Source organism: Gekko japonicus, unplaced genomic scaffold (assembly GCF_001447785.1).
Source record: "Gekko japonicus isolate JY-2015 unplaced genomic scaffold, Gekko_japonicus_V1.1 scaffold94, whole genome shotgun sequence".
NCBI lineage: Eukaryota > Metazoa > Chordata > Lepidosauria > Squamata > Gekkonidae > Gekko > Gekko japonicus.
The window spans coordinates 746,174-765,095 of NW_015174274.1; the positions used below are offsets into that span (position 1 = coordinate 746,174).

The 18,922-nt window shown below is 42.9% G+C and overlaps 1 protein-coding gene across 2 annotated transcripts in view; it reads left to right on the top strand.

Moving 5' to 3' along the window:
* Window positions 1-15,101, top strand: part of PTER (phosphotriesterase related) — a 30,550-nt gene extending 15,449 nt beyond the window's left edge. The window contains exons 2-5 of one of the 2 annotated variants that reach the window (XM_015423761.1): window positions 514-979; window positions 4,724-4,989; window positions 10,051-10,191; window positions 14,715-15,101. In XM_015423761.1, the coding sequence (XP_015279247.1) occupies window positions 548-979; window positions 4,724-4,989; window positions 10,051-10,191; window positions 14,715-14,925 (1,050 nt within the window). In that variant the 5' untranslated portion in view covers window positions 514-547 and the 3' untranslated portion in view covers window positions 14,926-15,101. The remainder of the gene's footprint in view (window positions 1-513; window positions 980-4,723; window positions 4,990-10,050; window positions 10,192-14,714) is intronic. The other variant, XM_015423762.1, reaches the window with a different exon arrangement.
* Window positions 15,102-18,922: the final 3,821 nt, after the last annotated feature.

Consider the following 18,922-nt stretch of genomic DNA (forward strand, 5'->3'; position numbering starts at 1 on the left):
CAAATGGATGGAAGATTATACTCCTCATGATGGATTAGATGATGTCTTTGGTGCAATCTCCTGCCAACCTAGCAGTTCGAAAGCAAGAAATTGCAAGTAGATAAATAGGTACCGCTTCGGTGGGATGGTAACAGCGTTCCATGTGCCTCGGTGTCTAGTCATGCCGCCACATGACCATGGAAACATCTTCGGACAGCACTGACTCTTTGGCTTGGAAATGGAGATGAGCACTGCCCCCTAGAGTTGGATTCAACTGGCTTTCGAGCAAGGGAAACCTTTACCTTTACTTCGTTGGTGCAATGCTGTCCAAATCTTTGTAGCTATATAGAACAGATTGGCCAAACCTTTCCAGAATATATAGTAAGCATCAGCATGTGGAAGGGAAATGTTTGCTAACAGATTTTTATTTCTTTCTAGAACATCCTTGGTAGAGACTGCCATTCTGCTTTTTGATGTGTACAGTGAAATTGGTATGGGAATACTTAAGGTCTTTTGCATGCTTTTCTCCCCCAGCAGTCACCTTTTAAGGATAAAGATAAGAAGAAAAATGCCTTCATTGAAAGGCAAAGTTCAGACTGTGCTGGGCCTTATAGAGCCTAGCCAGCTTGGCTGCACCATGACCCATGAACACTTGACGATGGACTTCAGTTGCTGTTATTACCCACCTACATCAGGCCAGGAAGCACTGTCTAGTCAACCCATTGAGATGAAGAACTTGTTTTGGCTTAAGCAGAATCCTTATAGCAACAGAGAGAATCTTCTCCTGTGCCAAGAGACTGATGCGGTGAAGGAAGAGCTTTTGCACTATAAGGCCGCAGGTGGTGGGACGATAGTGGAAAATACAACCACAGGGATCAAGCGAGACATGAAGACCCTAAAGCAGCTCTCAAAAGAAACTGGCATCCATATAATTGCTGGAGCTGGTTTTTATGTAGATGCCACTCATCCTGCTGAGACACGAGCAATGTCAGTGGAACAGGTACGTATTAGGAATCGGATATACTAAAAATGGGGCATGTCTTGGTAATCTCAGAGTAAACTAAACTGTCTAAACCAGCTTTAACATCATGACAAAAAGCCTCAAGGCTTTACTGCTAGTATGCTACATATTTCCCCACCCCACCCTGATCATGACAACACAAATGAATCATAGGAACTGCCATGGCTACCAAAAAAAGGTCTACCTATTAGAGTTTATGTGAAGTGTCTTTCTGGGTTCATCGTGGGAATGATCTCTGTGTTGTTTTCATGCATTCTCTTAACATTTCCATGTAGGAAATGATTTCTGTTTGAAATTGTATAGCCATGATTTTGATGGAAAGGACTGGGGTTTTTCCCCAGTTAGAAAAAAAATGCTTTTTCTATAGCACATAGTGTAATCCTAAACAAAGTTACACCCTACTAAGCCCATTGGCTTCGATAGTGTTAGGGCTGGCCTGACAATTCAAGTTTATAGAATATGTAAAACACTGTCCTTTAGCATCTTGATATTTGTGAACTATAATAATGATGAATTAAACTGTGTCAACACAGTTACACTGTGGAGGAAAGACAGTTTTCAAAATGCACAGATTCCGTTCATGAGTAGGCATGGGTGATTTCCCATTTACAACATATAAAACTATTCAGTTGGAAATCTTGCATATACAACAGCATAGCTGCTTGAATGGGACATTGTACTTTTACCAGCCAATGATCAATTAACACATTTGTTATTGCATTAAAGAGCGAAATCTGAGCTATAAATGCATTGATTAAGGAAACGTTAAGATTAGAAGTAATTATTTTGAGCTTTAAGATGTATGCAGATTTCTAGATTGTTCTTGTTGGCTATCCTGACATCTTTTCCCTAGAAAAGAGTTATCACCCTCAAAAAGCTAGGATGAATACTGATAGCTTCAATTTTTTCCCCCTTTCAGGAATGTAAGAGTTCATGTCCCATGCATGCTCCAATTACGAAAGTGTAACATTAGTATGATTTTTTCATTTGTAATAAGAAAATCAGTGGCTAGACCTTTTCACAGTGGTAAAGTCAAAATACCTGTCAGACTGACAAATAGAACAGGTACTAATTATCATATTTACCCTATTCTGGCCAAGGCTTTATTATAGCCAATTATTAGAATCCATCATTAGTTTTCCAAGTGAAAATGTGTAAGGGAAAAGATTCCAGAGGCTACATGATTATAGAGAAATACATATATGGAGTGTCCCTCCCAAATATTATGGAGCAGAACTGATAGAAAAAAATATCAGTCATCCAGTCTGTGGACTGACAGGAAATGGACACTAAGGCTTGTGTAACAGCCAGATGTGAAGTACAATGAATCAGAACTTTCCCAACCCTGTGTTAATCACAATGACATGTGCCAGTTGTGGCCAACTCCTAAACCAATGATATTGAAGAAAAAGAAGAGATTGGATTATATCCCGCCCTTCACTTGGAGTCTCAGAGCGGCTCCTTTTCCTTCCCCTCCCCACAACAGACACCCTGTGAGGTCGGTGGGGCTGAGGGAGCTCTTTCCAGAACCGTCCTTGAGAGAACAGCTCTGACAGAACTATGGCTTGCCATTTAATTTTACGGTATAGTGTTTTATATACCTTATGACTGATGATATGCCAGTAAAGATCTGTGAATGAATGAGTGAACTATGGCTTGCCCAAAGTCATCCAGCAGCTGCAAGTGGAGGAGTGGGGAATCAAACCCGGTTCATCCAGATTAGAGTCCGCGCACAACCACTACACCATACTGGCTCTCCCAGAGCCAAACATTTTAAGTATAATTGCATAATTATCTAATTCATAATCAGTCGCTTGCTTGGATGAACCAGTTTGGGGGACAGGGGAAGCGGCATCCAGATATTTCGTTTGGCTTTATCTATGGAAATGCAAAATGTAGTTATTTATATACCTTCAGTTTCAAAGAACACAATAAAGGGGTATGGCTTTAAAGCAATTAGCCAGCTATATTATAAGGCTAGCATTATTCAACTATAGTTATATTTTGAAGTGACCACAGAGCATAATATATATTAACACTTTTTTAAAGTGTTATCGTGCCTCCTATATTGTGCCATTCTAAATAGCACACAGTCCCTTTCTCAAAACTTTGCTATTGCTGCTTCCCTGATGTGTGAGATACTTTATGAATAATCCCTTTTATGTGTGCTTGGAGGGAGAATAGCCCTTTTGTTCATCTTTTCTTTTCCCGTATGAAATTAAACTCTTGATACTATCAGGGCCGGCCCAAGGGGTTTGTGCGCCCTGGGCGAGGCCGCCTTGTGAGCCCCCCTCAGTTGCCAACCTCCTGGTGGGGCCTGGAGACCTCCCAGCTGGCCGCCGGGGGGGGAGAGACAGAGTGACGCCATGTGCTGGGGCCCGGAGAGAGCACCTGCTGTCCTGGGCGTGGCCCGCAGGAGGAAGAGGGGCCGGCAGGCAGGAGCGCGCGCCACCCCCCCGAGCCCAGCCGGTTGCCTCTGTGCGCGCGCGCTCCCTACTCCCCCCCGTGCGGCAGCCTGAAGAAGCAGAGAAGCACCCGGCCGTGCCGCCCCCATCCCCGCAGGCAGGCCAACTTCCTTCGTGGGCGCCTTCCCCGGCCGGGCAGGGTGTGAGGCGAGCTCCGTGCCGGGCCGCCTCCTGTGACGCCGAGCCGGTTCTCTTCGCACCGGCTGGCGGAGAGGAGGGAGTGCGGCAAGCCCATTTCCCACGCCTGCCGGGGGGGGGACAGACGGACACGGAGAGGGCTGGCCACGTTACCTCTGCTCTCTCTGTGCGAGTGGCCGCACACAGCAAGGGCGCAGAGTGCCTTTAAGCGCTGCTGCTGACACACCCCCCCGCTGTCCAAGTCACCTGCAATAACAGGCAGATGATGTGGTAAAAGGATTGGTGCATGCTGCTCCCCCCCCCTTCGGATCTGTGCCTGGAAGTCAGACCTCTCCCCTCCCCAGGTCAGGATCTCCAGCAAAAGGCGCACCGGCTTGCAAGCTGAAAGTTCCCAGGGCGGGGGCGGCAGGGGGTGCAAACTTGGAGGCATGCAAAGCCCTGAGGTGGCAGCTGCTGCGTGCTGGAGGAGCGCTACCCTGGGAACAATGCAATGCAGTTGCGGCTCTGGCACGGCCCGCCTCGCTCTCCTCAGACTGGCTGGCTAGCTGCTGCGGCTGGCACGCCTGGAACTGGGCAGGGGCTCGGCCGGCGCCCCACCATCCCCTCCCGCGGCAGTGCGCTTGGTTGGGGGGGGGTGGAGAGAAAAGATGGCCTGGGAAAACGAAAGGATGCGTGGGAGAGAGCGAGAGGGGGGGAGTCAAGTCACCTGGCAAAAGCAGCGGAGATGCGGGATTAATTCCACTTAACCCGCCGAAATGCCGCCGGAGCCCCGCTCCTCCTCCCCCCCTACACAGGGACTGCGGCGGTGCGTGCTCCTGCCTGCTGGCCCCTTCTCCCTCCTCCTGCGGGCCAGGCCCCGGGCAGCAGGCACTCTCTCCGGGCCCTGGCGGCGAGACTCCCCGCACAGCAAGCGAGGGTGAGGCTCGCTTGCGGTCTGGCCGTGGCGCGCAGGGCAGCAGCGGCTCTTTGGCGCACGGGGGTGGGGGGCGGTGCGCAGTTTGGCACCCCTGAGGGTTGGCGCACCCTAGGCGAGCACCTAGTTTGCCTAGCGGGCGAGCCGGCCCTGCATACTATGCTGTATGAAAAGAGCTGTTACTAAAAGGATGTTTATTTTCCCTAGCTGGCAGAGGTTATTGTTAATGAAGTTACCAATGGAGCAGATGGAACCAGCATCAAGTGTGGTGTAATAGGAGAAATTGGATGCTCTTGGCCTCTGACAGAGAGCGAAAACAAAGTACTTCAAGCCACTGCGCACGCCCAGTCACAGCTCGGCTGTCCTGTTATAATCCATCCTGGCAGGCATAGTGATTCTCCTTTTCAAATCATTCGGATTATGCAGGAAGCTGGAGCAGATATCTCCAAAACTGTCATGTCTCACATGGATAGGTAAATGGCTAACTCTATTGGGTTATTGGGTCTCTAAATTTTTTTACTGCTGCTAGATAGCAGAGATTCTAAGAAACGTATTACAGACTGTCCCAGCCAGGTTTAATTGTCGTTAATGATGAGCACTTGTTTCACTTTTAGGGACTGCAGTGTTACAACTGACGAATGTTTCATCCTGAGGAAATCAAGCAAGCATAGAGACCAGTGTGCCAGCCTGAATGGCTGGTGGGTTACATTGCTCATTAGAATATGTATGCTTTATGCTCCTGAGTTCCTTCTCGAGCACCTTGAAAATAATCTTGCTTTTCAGGTCTGCAGGGAACAGCTCAGTGCCGGAACACAGTGTTGCAACCGTATTTTCTCAGATCTTATGAAGATGAATTCTAAGCCTGTTATGCCTCTCAGGTCTTATTTTCCTTGTGCCGCTTCTTCCGACCTTCCAAGCTTTGGCATACCTTCATCACTGCCTCCTCACCCTACATCTGCATGTGCACAGCGAGATTTGCTTCCCACCCCCAGCACCTACAGCCTTCTCCCTCCGTGCCATTCCATCTACAGCAGTTGCAGAACTTGTGATCTTGTTTTTCCCCACAGAGGTCACATTGCACATTTGAAGAATGCATGAGATCTGGCTGTATGTAAGCCCATTGCCAATAACTAATTTTTACACCACCACCATTGCAGCTGTCCCACATATGCCTGTTGGGACTTATAAACCAGTATGAGAAATGTAATATAAAATTGCATATGAGAGCTTCTACTGGATTCAGATATCTTTGTCATTTCTCTTCATGCCTGTCTAAATATTAGTTTTCTTATGCTGTGTAAAGTAATATGCTCTTGTTCTTCACTGGCAAAAATAGCTGTGCATTAGATGAGACACTGGATAAGTGGAGCAACCTTTGCACTGAGATGCTGATGATACAGTCAGTCATCAGTCAGACTCACTAACAGGCCAAGCCTACGCATGTTCATTTGAAAGCAAGTCCTGCTGAGTTCACGAAGGCATACTCGTAAGTAAGCATGCATAGGGCTGTGGCATGAGCCATTTTACATGCGTGCGAGTTGGCAGACGGCATTGCAGAAGCCCACTACCTGTATACTCTTGTAGAACTGGTAGGGATTAAAGGTCAACTAGTACAGCCTTCCACAGGAAAAAAGCAAGCTTGTTGACCCACCATGGTCTCCCCCCATTCCCGTGAGTCATTTCACGCAGCCAGTGCCATGCTTGCTATGAACAGGGAACAGGTATGCTGCAGAGGCCTACATGCAGAAGGATTGTCTTCAACTAACTCAAGGACAAGAGTTAATCTACGGTGCAAGGCTAGATCTTATACTCCAAACCAGTATTTTCAAACTCTGGAACAAAACAACACAAGTTTTTTTTTTTTCTAAGCTACATTGCATTAGATAGATTTTTATTACTGTAATAGCAACATGTTATTTCCTATGCAAACAAAAACACAGAGAACAGAGCAACGAATGTTCCCATCCTTTCAGCTGAGAAATATGATCTATTTGGCCAAGACAGGCTTATGTGACCTTGTGTGGCTGATTAGTTGGCAGATAACCAAGTATTGATTAGCAATACTAACTGCTGAAGGCTGGGAGCTATTTGTGGTCATACGGCTGCCATCGGTTGAATGTTTGTGGGTGCAATATTGTCTTTGTACAAGCCTTGTCACCGAAGATCCCCCATGCTCATAAATTTCTTACTTCAAAGTAGTTGAACTGTACATACATTCAGGTGGGTAGCTGTGTTGTACATACATACTACAGCCCCCAAATCAACATACGTATAACTTAAAATCAGCTTTGCAAATAAATTTACAAATGCTACTAATGTGTTCCCATTCCTACCTATGTTAATCATTTGTGGCACTGGAAATCTAAAAGAAACTCCCAGCTGTCTTCCAGATTGCAAGCGCTTCCCTGCCTGGTTGTCTATAAGTGATTCTTGGTTGCCACTGGTGACCAGCCTGGTAGTTATTAATAATCTTAATTTAAATATATTTCTTTACCTTCTCTATATGTAAATGAGCTCCTGTGATCCTGCCTCTGTGATCTAAGACACTGGAAACAACACAGTGCTGCAGTATTCATATCTGTTATCACAGTGCTTTTGGTAACAACAGAGTCTTGAGCTGTGTCGAAACTGTAAATGGAAGCCACCCCTCTTGCAAAACCCTTTGAAAACCCACTTGTTAAAGAGTCTGTAAACTGTGAAGAATATTTAAAAATAAGGCTTTTATTAATTACAGTTGGCAATAACGAGACTCCTGCTGGTGACAGTTGTGTTTGAACAAGGGTTTTCTCTCACTCATCCCATCTGTTCTTTCTACTTGATCCCGCTGTTAAGTCATAATATTGAATTTGTGACATCAGTCATTTCCATGGTAACAGACTTATGATGCAATTAAACTAGCTCTAATGACTTTTGTGGCATTAAGTAGAATGTGCACCTAAATATAGTTGGACAAGGATTCTTTTTTCAAATTAGGGATGCACTGCACCCAGAGTTTTGGGAGGCAGAAAGTGAGGGGTAAGCTGAGCTCGCTTTACTTGTCTTTTTTTTTTTTTTTTTCCCCCTATTTTAAGGCCTCTTTGTAGATGCTTGTTCTCTTATCTACAGCTTCAGACTTTTTCTTGGGGCAATCGTAGCCAATCTGGGTCCACTTAGGTAATGTTATCATGTCATGCACCAAGTCATACTTGCCCTTCTTGAAGCAAAACTAGAGAGCAGGCAGGAATCCTTGCCTTTGCTCCAACTATGCAGCTCCACCAGTCAGATTTAGGATCATACTGTGAAACTAAATCTGAGTAAGAGCAACACTTCCTTTCTGTAGGAGTATTTTCATGCTATTTGGCAACCCCTCCATAAACAGCCAGTTTAATGTCCAAATGACCCATGCTGCCGCATACAACAAGCAGGAGGAATCACCCTCTGAGATACGTGTCAACTGCTGTCCGTGCCCAAGACAGGCTGTAACCAGCAAGAGCAGCAGAGGGAAGGGTCCTGTAAGTAAGAAAGGATGCCAGGGCTCAGGTCGACCTGCAACTTGTTTTGGAGCCTGTCGGGATGGCCAGGAAGGAGGAGCTTGGGGAGGGATTAATGACGCATATGTAATAATATTATTAAGCTGAGATACAAACTACATTTATTTGTATAATTTATATTGAACGTATTCAAGGGATTTTTTTTTCTTGGGTGGAGAGAGACACTTTTCTCGGAGCTTTTAGGCTAGATACATTGGTAGGGCTTCCAAGAGCATACAACCACCAGAGATCAAGGAAAGAACAAACTGGAATAATGGCTGTCTTCAGTGGCAAGTATACTCACCTTAACACAAAGTTTTGCCATTAGTAAACGGAACTGAGCTCTTGCAGCTTGTCTGTTAATTAGCAATAAATTTGCAAATATGGGGGTTTATCTTAATTTTTATTTATTTTCATTTATTTATTTTTCAAATTTATATTCTGCCTTCCCAATGAATGGGCTCAGGGCAGATCATGACAAATAATTAGGCCATTCGGCATCACAAAAAACACAATAGTAGATAGTTAATTAAAACATTAAAACAAAATTTAAAACAGATTGCTCCAGTTATTGCACAGTCTTTGATACTGGTGCCACTGGACTCTAAATTTGTTTAATCCGGGCTGTGTGGATTATGCATACCTTATTTTTTACAATACTTATATTGTTAAACAGGTACCTTTTATCTGTTTTGCAGTACTGTGAAGCCTTTACGTTCTAGCACAGCTCAATGCCCAATATAACTGGAAGCCACTATTTGGTTTGTTCCTGCATATGATTTTACTTTTAAGCTTCCTAAATGGTGACAGTTGCTGGTAGTGTAGTATGTTTTGTGCCCTACTTATACATATGCTTTCAAAATGCTACCACTTTATTGAGATAAGTGTGAAGAAACATACATGAATTATATTTGGGGTATATTCAGTATCGCAAGCCAAATTCCACTGCATCTTGAAGTAGTAAAATGTCGTCCTCCCATCTCTTGGTGGTGGCAGGAGTCAGTGTGCTTCCCAACATCCCAAGCCTGTTTCAAACATCTGTCATTATTAATGAGTAACATTTGTGGGTGTGTCTCCTTCTCCACATACATATTTATGCTGTGGTGAAGTAAATGTTCTCCAGTGAAGCTCATTGTTTGCACCAGCTTTCAGACCACTTTCACACTTCATTTCGGTGCTTCCCTGGATCAGTTTTCCTTTGCAAAAACTAATGGGAACATTTTTATCCCCTCATTGATTCAGCAAGACTGCAGCCCAGTTTCAAGCTCAGTACATTTTTAAGGGGTAACTTGCAGGTTTCCTCCCCCAGAGCACAACTTTCTCAGCTTCCCCCTTCTGCTGCATCCTTAACCTCCCAATACTCTTCTTGGGTGTCTCCCATCCCTCAAGAGCAGTATTTCACGAGGCATTTTGGTTAGGAGGTTGTGGAGGGTAATATGGAATGAATAAGCTGAATGGACTGTAGTGTTCCTTACTGTCTATGCAAAGAAATATCTGGGATCCGTGGAGTTCGTGCCTGAGTTCTCACAGGGACAGGCAATCCTTCAGGTATGTGGAGGGCTTTAAAAGTAAGAACCAGCACCTTGAACCGTGTACTGAGGAATATTGGTAAAGAAAATATAAACAGGTCTTATTAAACATTCACTTACTGTGACAGCCGGAATGAAAATGTTCTGAATAGACTACAAAATAAGGAGTCGAGACAAGTTCAGGAAATATTTATTTATAACGGACTATTTATGAGTTCCTCACTCACTGACTTCAGATTGTAGCTGAATACTGAAAAAAGATTACAGCAAGAAATCTAAACTATGATAGCCAGTGAGTCTAATGATAAACCAAATTTCAGGGAAGAGCAGTATTTCTAAACACGGCATTGTCTGAATGCTGGGATTTCAATGAGTTACAAACCAACCTTTTTTAAAATTGGAAGGCTTTTTAAAAATGAGATGAAATATTTCAGCCTGCTGCAAGTTGGCTTTAAGTATGTTAACACTGTATAATTATATATTGTGATTTGTACAGGACCATATTTGATGAGAAGAAGCTGTTGGAATTTGCAAAACTTGGATGCTACTTAGAGTATGACCTTTTTGGAACAGAATTTATTTTCTACCACATGAGTCCAGATATTGATATGCCAAGTGACAATGAGAGAATATTAAGGTATGTATGAGAACATCATAAATGTATAGTCACTGAAATGCCTACTGGAGCTAGCAACCCTGTTTGACAGCTACGTTCAGTAGCCCTTGCTGGGAGAAAAACGGTTGGGGAGAAGCAGTTTCAGAAGGAAACGAATGGCTTCTGGGTTTATTTTTATTTAGAAGATTTGTGTGCCGCCTCTCCGGACCTGACCCTAGTGGCTGGGTTTAGCACTACTGTCCTGCCTGCCCTTGGTACTCCTTCAGTTTCCCTCCCACGCCCCACTGTGTTGGTGGTTAACACGGCCACAGTATAACAAATAGTCTGTGCCTTTTTGAAATCTGGTTTGGCTTCATAATACTAACTGGGTTCCCTCTTGGTCGGAGTTTGCAGTTTTCAAATCCTGGTTATGATGGTTAATGTTAACTGTGGTTAAAGTCGACGTGCCCTGACCTCAGTGGCCAAGGCTAGCCTGATCTCAGAGACTAAGCAGAGTTGGCCCTGGTTAGTACTTGGATGGGAAACCACCAAAGAAGTCCAGGGTTGCTACACAGAGGCAGGCATTGACAAACCACCTCTGCTCGCCTCTTGGCTTGAAAACGCTGTGGAGTCTCTATAAATCAGCTGTGATGTGACCGTACTTTCCACCACCAAGGTCAATGAGTTTCTGGTCTTTAATCCTGATTGATGATGAAAACAAAGGAAGCTGAATGCAGGAAGGAACTGCCGCAAACAAGGGGAGGAGCTCTGGGAAGGGAGCATCCTGTTCTGCTGTCCATGCCTGGTTAGAGACTGCTCCAGATCTTATACAATAAAGAGTTGTGCCTCTCCCAGCCCTTATTCACACCACTGTGAAATGAGAAATAAAGCAAGGACTGGCTGCAGAAGAACAAAGTTTGAGTCCAGCAGAAGAACAAAGTTTGAGTCCAGTGGCACCTTTAAGACCAACAAAGTTTAATTCTGCGTATACGTTTTCATGTGCATGCACACTCCACCAGATACCTGTCTGATCTGAAGAAGAAGTGTGCTTTGCACGTGAAAGCTTGAATAAAAACATCATTGGTCTTAAAGGTGCTACCTAGAATAAAAACATCATTGGTCTTAAAGGTGCTGCTGAACTCAAACTTTGTTCTGCTGCTTCAGACCAACATGAGACACACTCGAATCTGGCTGCAGAAGAATACGTGTTTCAAGATATCTTACTTCTGGATAGTATATAATCACCGTGGTTGCCAGGAGGCCTGGAGAAAAACATCCTTTCCCTTTACTGGAGGCTTAGTGTGAGGAAATGGGCTGCTGAAGCTTTTCATGACATGGAGGTAAACAATATCCTGTTAAGCCTCTATTAAAAGGTACAGGGCACTTTTTCTCCAGGCAGTTGGCAATAATCACATTAACAAAGGAAATGGTAGCACTGAAACTAATGGCACACAGCGATTGTTACCAAACTGTTTACATATGCCTGCTTCTGAACTGTGTCTGCATGAGGACACTTTCAGAGTAAGGTAGTTTGATATGCCTGTTCCAGGGTAATAATATCTTCCTTATATCTTGCTGTTGTCTTCATTAGAAGTGAAGTTAAAATAGGTGTTAAGTAAAGGCATGGGTGCTGTTTTAACTTCTCCCTGCTGTCCTGCCCTATTACAACACATCATGAAATCATTCCTTGAACCTCGGAGTCAGGGTTGTGACAAATGAAAGTGAGATGTGACTGGGAGTTGTGCAGACAGAAAGATATTAGACATAGTGGCTTCTGCTATTGGTTGTAACAGTAGTTTTGTTCAGTGTATAATGCAGCATTCCTCTTCCCCAGCAACAGCAATTCCTTCTTTTAAACTGGGACTGAACAAAAGTGGTGGTGGATTCTTACAGGGATATAATATCACTTCCCTCCCAGAATTGTATATGCATTTATGCTAGAAATGCCATTAAACAGCTGAACAGACTAGGACAATGGCAGGATGGTTTTAAAATTCATAGTCTGCTCATGTTTGACTTGCATTCAACATAAACTCATACAAATTAAACTGGCCCCCCGTCTCTTTGTATAAATATTTGAGGGGGCAAATATTTTTCAGGCGTACTCATGTTCAGCTCCGATAATGTCAAATAAAAAGATATGTAAATACATGAATGTGTACATGCATCTATAAGTATGTCTCTCGAAATAGCAGTTTTGTCTAGATATCTTTATCAATTTATTGGTGGCGTAGTTCAGTAACGGGGAGGGGTGAGATAAATGATGCGGAGAGTAGTTCATTTTCCATTGAAATCAGTGGAACTTGCTTGTAATTCATACGTATGCCACTCTGGTTGCCAACTGACTGGAGGAAAAATGTCCTCTCCCTTTAATAGAGGCATAATGAGATGTTATTTACCAGGTGATACTGTTTGCCATGAAAAGCTTAAGCTGCCTGATTTACATACTAAACTTCTGTTAAAGGGACAGGACACTTTCTTGGAGAGGTGGCATATAGGATGGCCAACAGGCCTGGAGGGGGAAAAATTGAGATGGCTCAAACTACTACAATCCTCTCAAAATAAATTTCTATTACATATTTGTAATCTAGTGCTTATTAGCTCAAATATACTTGCAGTCATAATGTGAAGCTCTGCTCATTTATTTGAGCAATACTGGCAACTCTGTTGTTGCTGTTGACCAAATCACCTGATTATATTGTTCAGACTGATGAGGAGCAAATGCCCAAACAGCCCATGGTTGAACAAAGATTTAAATTCAGATCACTCATGTTCTACTCCAGTTTTTTATTGACTAGACCAAACAGACTGGCCAGAATTTCTGAACTAGGCACTGGAGTGAATAGGATTTGCAGACAACAGCAAACCACAACAATAATAGGAGAGTCAGGAGTCTCATACATACAGGGTGTAGGGAGCAATCGTAAGTGAATCTACTCAGAAGTCAGTCACATATTATTAACTGGGGCTTACTCCTAGGAATGTGTTCTTAGGATTGCACCCATTATGAAGCAAAACCACTTATATTAGTAATGCCTTTACCAGACACATTCTCTTTCCTGCATCAGTGTTTAATTAGTGCTGATACATGAGATAGCTAAGAGAAAATCCTCTTGGGTATGCCGTCCCATGATCAGGTTCATAAAGCAAGGAGCATATGCAAAGAATTGTTCTATAAGATAAAAGGCAAATGGCTAAAGCCCAAGCATCTTTCATAAGCAGTATATGACATTTTGAAAGTGGATGATAGCTTTTCATGGAAGAGCTTCGTTGACCAGTAATACTGCATTCTTTCCTTTTTGACTCTTACAGTGGCTTCATTTGATTTAGAAGGGTGCAACTCTGCTTGGGATGGTACTGTGAGTTTTCCCTTGGGCTAGACAACAGTCTTACGTAGGTCTAAAGTAGATGTGATGGTGTCCTCATGGGGATGTGGATGCATTTTAGGGTGATTTTAAAAATGCTGCAAGTAAAATGCAACACAGCACTGAACCCCCGGAGAGTTTTCAAGTGCTGAAACAGCTGTTGGGGGGGAGGGGTGCAGCCGTTTTGGCACTTGATAAGGTGCAGGAAGAGAACAGGAGCAACTCAGCCCACTGTACTGCAGGCCTGATCAGGATTTTTAAAACAACTTAAAATGGCAGTGGCGTCCAGGGGCAGCCACAAGGACACCATCATGTCTGGTTTGGCACTCAGTTGTCAGTTACACAGTTAGGAGAGCCAGTTTGGTGTAGTGGTTAAGAGTGTGGACTCTAATCCCGGAGAACTGGGTTTGATTCCCTACTCCTCCGCATGCAGCTGTTGGTGACTGTGGGTCAGTCACAAGTTCTCTCAGAGCTTTCTCAGCCCCACCTACCTCACAGGGTGTTGTGGGGATGGGAAGGGAAAGGAGATTGTAAGCCACTCTGAGTGAAGGGCAGGGTATAAATCCAATCTTTTCTGAGATTGTAAACTGCCCTGAGACTCTAAATGAAGGGCAGGGTTTAAATCCAATCTCTTCTGCTCTCTTCTACGGCTATGTCTAGGAGTTTCGTAGCCAAAGTGGTAGTTCACTTTCCCTTCAGAAGCCAAATTGCTTACAAATATTATGTCACTGACCATTTTCCTTTGATTGTGTAGAATAGTCATGAACAATGCTCCCTCTAAGATGTGGAGTCTTGTGAGCAAAGATTCTACTTTGTGAGCTACTGGCATTAATGTTGTGTGCAAGCGATTTGGCTACTGCATAAATTAATGTGCTCTGGAGCCATCCTTCCTAAGCTAAGACAAAAATGTGTGAGCCAGAGGCTAAAAAACTGTGAGCTAGCTCACACTAACTCAGCTTAGAGGGAACACTGGTCATGAATATTATTACATCACAGTTGTTCAGCCAAAAGATGATGCTTAAACAAACAATAACTGGGGTGTCTCTCTTACCTACTTGTGCATATTATATTTTAAACCTAGCAGACTACATCCTCTCATTAATAATACTGTTTCTATCTATATTCAAGAATTATTACTACATTACCATCAGATTAGTACGAATTAGACATTGACAAATATGCATTGTTTGTATTTTGCAGAGTTCGGATGTTGATTGATGAAGGCTATGAAGACAAAATTGTAGTTGCCCATGACATACACACAAAGAACAGACTGAAGAAATACGGAGGTCATGGCTATTCCCATATCCTTGAAAACATAGTCCCCAAAATGTTAGTTAGAGGCATATCACAAAATAAAATTGATAAACTATTGGTAGAGAATCCCAAACAGTGGCTGACCTTTAAGTAGGAAAAATAAGTATGGGTATACTACATGTGAAGTTTCTGAGGTTATATTTGCTACAGCAGAAAATGGTAATTTGAAGCACTAATTCTTTGGATAAACCCATAACAGTAATCAGGTTCCCACAAATTTATCAAACGTCATTTTACAGTACAGCAGGCATGCTTTCCATATAATGTCAAGCCCATTTCTTTGCATTGCAAGCTCAGGTATTGGTTTAACACAAGTTTTCTCAAATGGAGAAGAGTCATTTAGCTCGACCCTATATACTATTATGGTTTGTATTCTAATACATTACTTAACAGAGGTTGCAGCATTCCTCAGATGGAAGAGCCACTTTGGTCGGAGGAAGCCTGGAAGAAGGCTTAAAATTTTGCTGAGCAGAGAGCTAGGATACAAGCTTAAGTATTTCTAAAATCACCGCAGCTGCTTTAGAAAAAGGGGGAAGGGGGAACGGAAGGAACATTTGTGCAGTGCTCCTGCAGATACTCTGACAGCCTTCACAACAACATCGTGCTGTGCTAAGGCTGGTGTAGCAATTACGAGGGCTTTTGTTGCTCCAGGATGCAATAGTGCTAGAACCCAGCCTAATCTTTGCTGGGATCTAGAGATCTCTGTGTACATATTGAACCGTACAATCCTAAACATACTCTGTTTAGGATTGCACAGAAGTACACTTAAGGATACGCATGAGAGTTTTCCTTTTAAAAAAAGCTTTCTACCCCAGCTGCTTGAGAAGTACCAAATGCCATTCCAGTCAGTTCCCTGGGTGTCAATGGGTGCTATTGGAAGGGGGCCTGAAAGACTGCAGTCTGTTCACTGGAGCCATAATGTTTTGCAGGGGTCATTTCCTGCAGGAGCACACAGGAGCGGAGCTCCGGCAGTAAAGAGCCCAGGGGGCGGGCACATTCAACAAGCCCCACCCCCTGCTCCCAGCAGCCCTCAGTTAGAGCAAGAAGCAGCCAGGTTAGTTGTAAAGCCCCCCCCCCGCCCCCCCGGTCCAAAACAGTCCAGTGGCACCTTTAAGACCAAGCTTTATTCAGGTACAAGCTCTCCCTCCTCTGTGAGGACAGATCTGCACATCCCCCCCCCAATAGCTAGCAATCCAAAACAGTCCAGTGGCACCTTTAAGACCAAGTTTTATTCAGGTACAAGCTCTTCTTTCCTCTGTGAGGACAGATCTGCACACCCCCCCCCCAATAGCTAGCAATCCAAAACAGTCCAGTGGAGCCTGAGCAGTGGGTGTCGCCTTCTGACACACTTCCGGTGATGTCAGCGGGTGTGGCATATGCAAATAAGTTATGCTAATGAGCTCCTGCTCCTCTTTTTCTATGAAATGACCCCTGGTGTTTTGGATCCCTCCTATGAGCAGTTGAGTTAAGCAAACACTTATACTCAAAGACTTTCCGAATACTGATCTTAAACATGTAAAGTCTTTCAGTTTTAAAGAGGACATGTATCAGCTGTGCTAGTTCAGGAGACTCACAATCCAATCCTAGGCACGTTTACTCAGAAGACCCATTAGCTTAAGGGTCTTATACCCAAGTAAATATACACAGTATTGCAACTGTAAGTGGCAATGCATTTACTGACTTCATTTAAATGGGCTTTCTATTAAGTACTGGTGTTACTGCTAATTAGCTAGATATTGTTTAAGGTTTTTTTAAAAAAGGTTTTTTTAAAAAAGTCACATTTAAATAATTCTATAAAATGGAATATGACAAAACATAAGAGAGCAGTCCTACTCAGGTCTATTTAGTAGGGCTTACTGACAGGAATCTGTTCTTAGGATTGCACTGTAAAAGCACTATAGGGGGAAATTAATGAATAAAAATATTGTAATGGCATTATAAAGAATGAACTGGAAAAATATATGATAACTTGAAGGTGTCTTAACATCCACTGACCACAGTGCACTTATGAGCATTAAATCTGGGTGAAATCTATGGTCGCAATGCTACAGAGTGAGGCAATTTCAATAGGCTTGCACATGCCTGTCTCTGCATGAGAGAACAGGCTTCAATAAACCAAACCTATTGTACATCATAAAAAAAACAACTTTTCATGGAATCCAAATAATAGGTTCACTCTTCCAGTTTGGGAAAATTTTATAACACTAATAATTGTGAATAGAAAATACCAAAAGCCAAAATGTAATACAGTTTAATGAGCTTTTATAACAAAGCCCATGATTTACAAATCAGTTTGTCGCGATATTAGTTTAAAAAAACCCCCACCTTTATTCTTTTCTGTGGACCTAAACAGAGAGAAATGCTGATTTATCTAAAGGTCATATCTGTTAAAAATGGCAATGTAATGTCAAGGGTTTATTGTACTTTCAAACGTGCCCAGCTTTAGATATCCTATGGCAATGAAGTCCCCATATTACTCATATGGGTTGTGGATATCTAGCTATAGCTCACAGTCGACTTGACCAGCTCAAAGTTGACTTGACCACCTTTGTGCATGTTTAAGAAATGCGTACATTCGCCTTTCACATCACAAGCAACAATTGAAATCTCCTGAATGTCAAAGGCAGTTTCCAACAAGGCAAGAGCTGTTGTTCTGAAAGATAGCCCTTTGGCACTCGCTACCTCTCTGTAACATGATTAGTGTCTTCTTGAAATGTGCTATTTGATACTTTTGAGAATAACTTAAAAGTTTTCCTACCAAATAAACGTTTTTCTATCAAAAAGATACCTATGATGGCCCCCTCCCTCAGAGGAGACATTTTTCTTCAGTATCTCTTTCCAAAAAAAATTTCCCTTTACTGACAGCTGCCCTAGTAATGTGTTTTCTTCTTTCCTGAAGACCCCTGGCTGTCCCACCCTGTCACAGTACGATATTTTGGCTGCTGGCTCAGTCCAGGAACCTGAGGGAAGGATCAGGAGCTTGCTTTAACTTAAACAATTTAAATGGCACTCAAGGCATTTTGAAATTCAAAAATAACAAAATATTTTATTTAACATAGAGGGGAAAGGTCAGGTGAAATAAAGGGTTGAAATTTCTGAGGTAAAACCAGTACGTGCACAGACTTTAGTTCTTACGTTTCAGGCTATTGATAGTTTCTTAAGCTTTTCACAGTGACTTAAATCTTTATGTTGAGAGGCTTTTTTCCAGTGTTTTCCCAAACACTCCAGCACACTTTCTTTGATTATTTTATGACTCTTTTGATTTCTAGAAGGCTGGTACTCTTTCCAGTACCCAGACCCCTTCTCTTGAAACACCAGTACTTGTGTTGAGTTTTTAACTGACCCTTAAGGTTTCTACAGGCAGTGTCTAACCACACCAGACCAGGGATCTCTGTACTCTTCGGCGCTAACTCCCTGTTTGGGTATGGAATTTCTTCTCTCTCTAGAAGATCTATCCCCTTTCCTTGGCCCAAATGGGAGTCTTCTCCTAGTTCCCAAACTTCCTTGCCAACTTTCCCTCACTTCTCCTGTCTGTGTTAAACTGCTCTCAGTTAAAACTGAATTCCGAAATTGTCAGTACTCAACTCTTCTCAGCTGGGGCTGAAATCAAACTGAATTCAGTCAAGGCAGAAATCTGACTAACTCTTTCCTCAGCATGCAGCTCTCTCAATACTTTCTCTGCTCAACTGATGTTAGCCAATCAGATTGCTTGGAGGAGCCTGTCACTCAAGGCCCTCTGTTTCTGTGAAGAATTAACCCTTCACAGTCCTTCAGCTGTTTTTACAGCACTTCTAAGCTTCTTAAATGCAGTCCGTCACAATACCATATGCTTATATTGAATTTAAGTTTAAAAAATAATCATTGCATTATAAATTGATGCCAGCACTGGAGTAATTTAGCCAGAAATCACACGGTTTAATGAAAATTGCAACATAATAGACTGGTAAAACATTAGGAACTGAATGACTTTTTTGGGGGGGGATAATGACGAACTTCAAAGGTTGAGTGGATTTTCTAGTTTTAATAGCTGACTTAAAATGCTTATAAAATAGGAGTAGATTATAAAAGAAGAGAATGATATTTTGGGTATT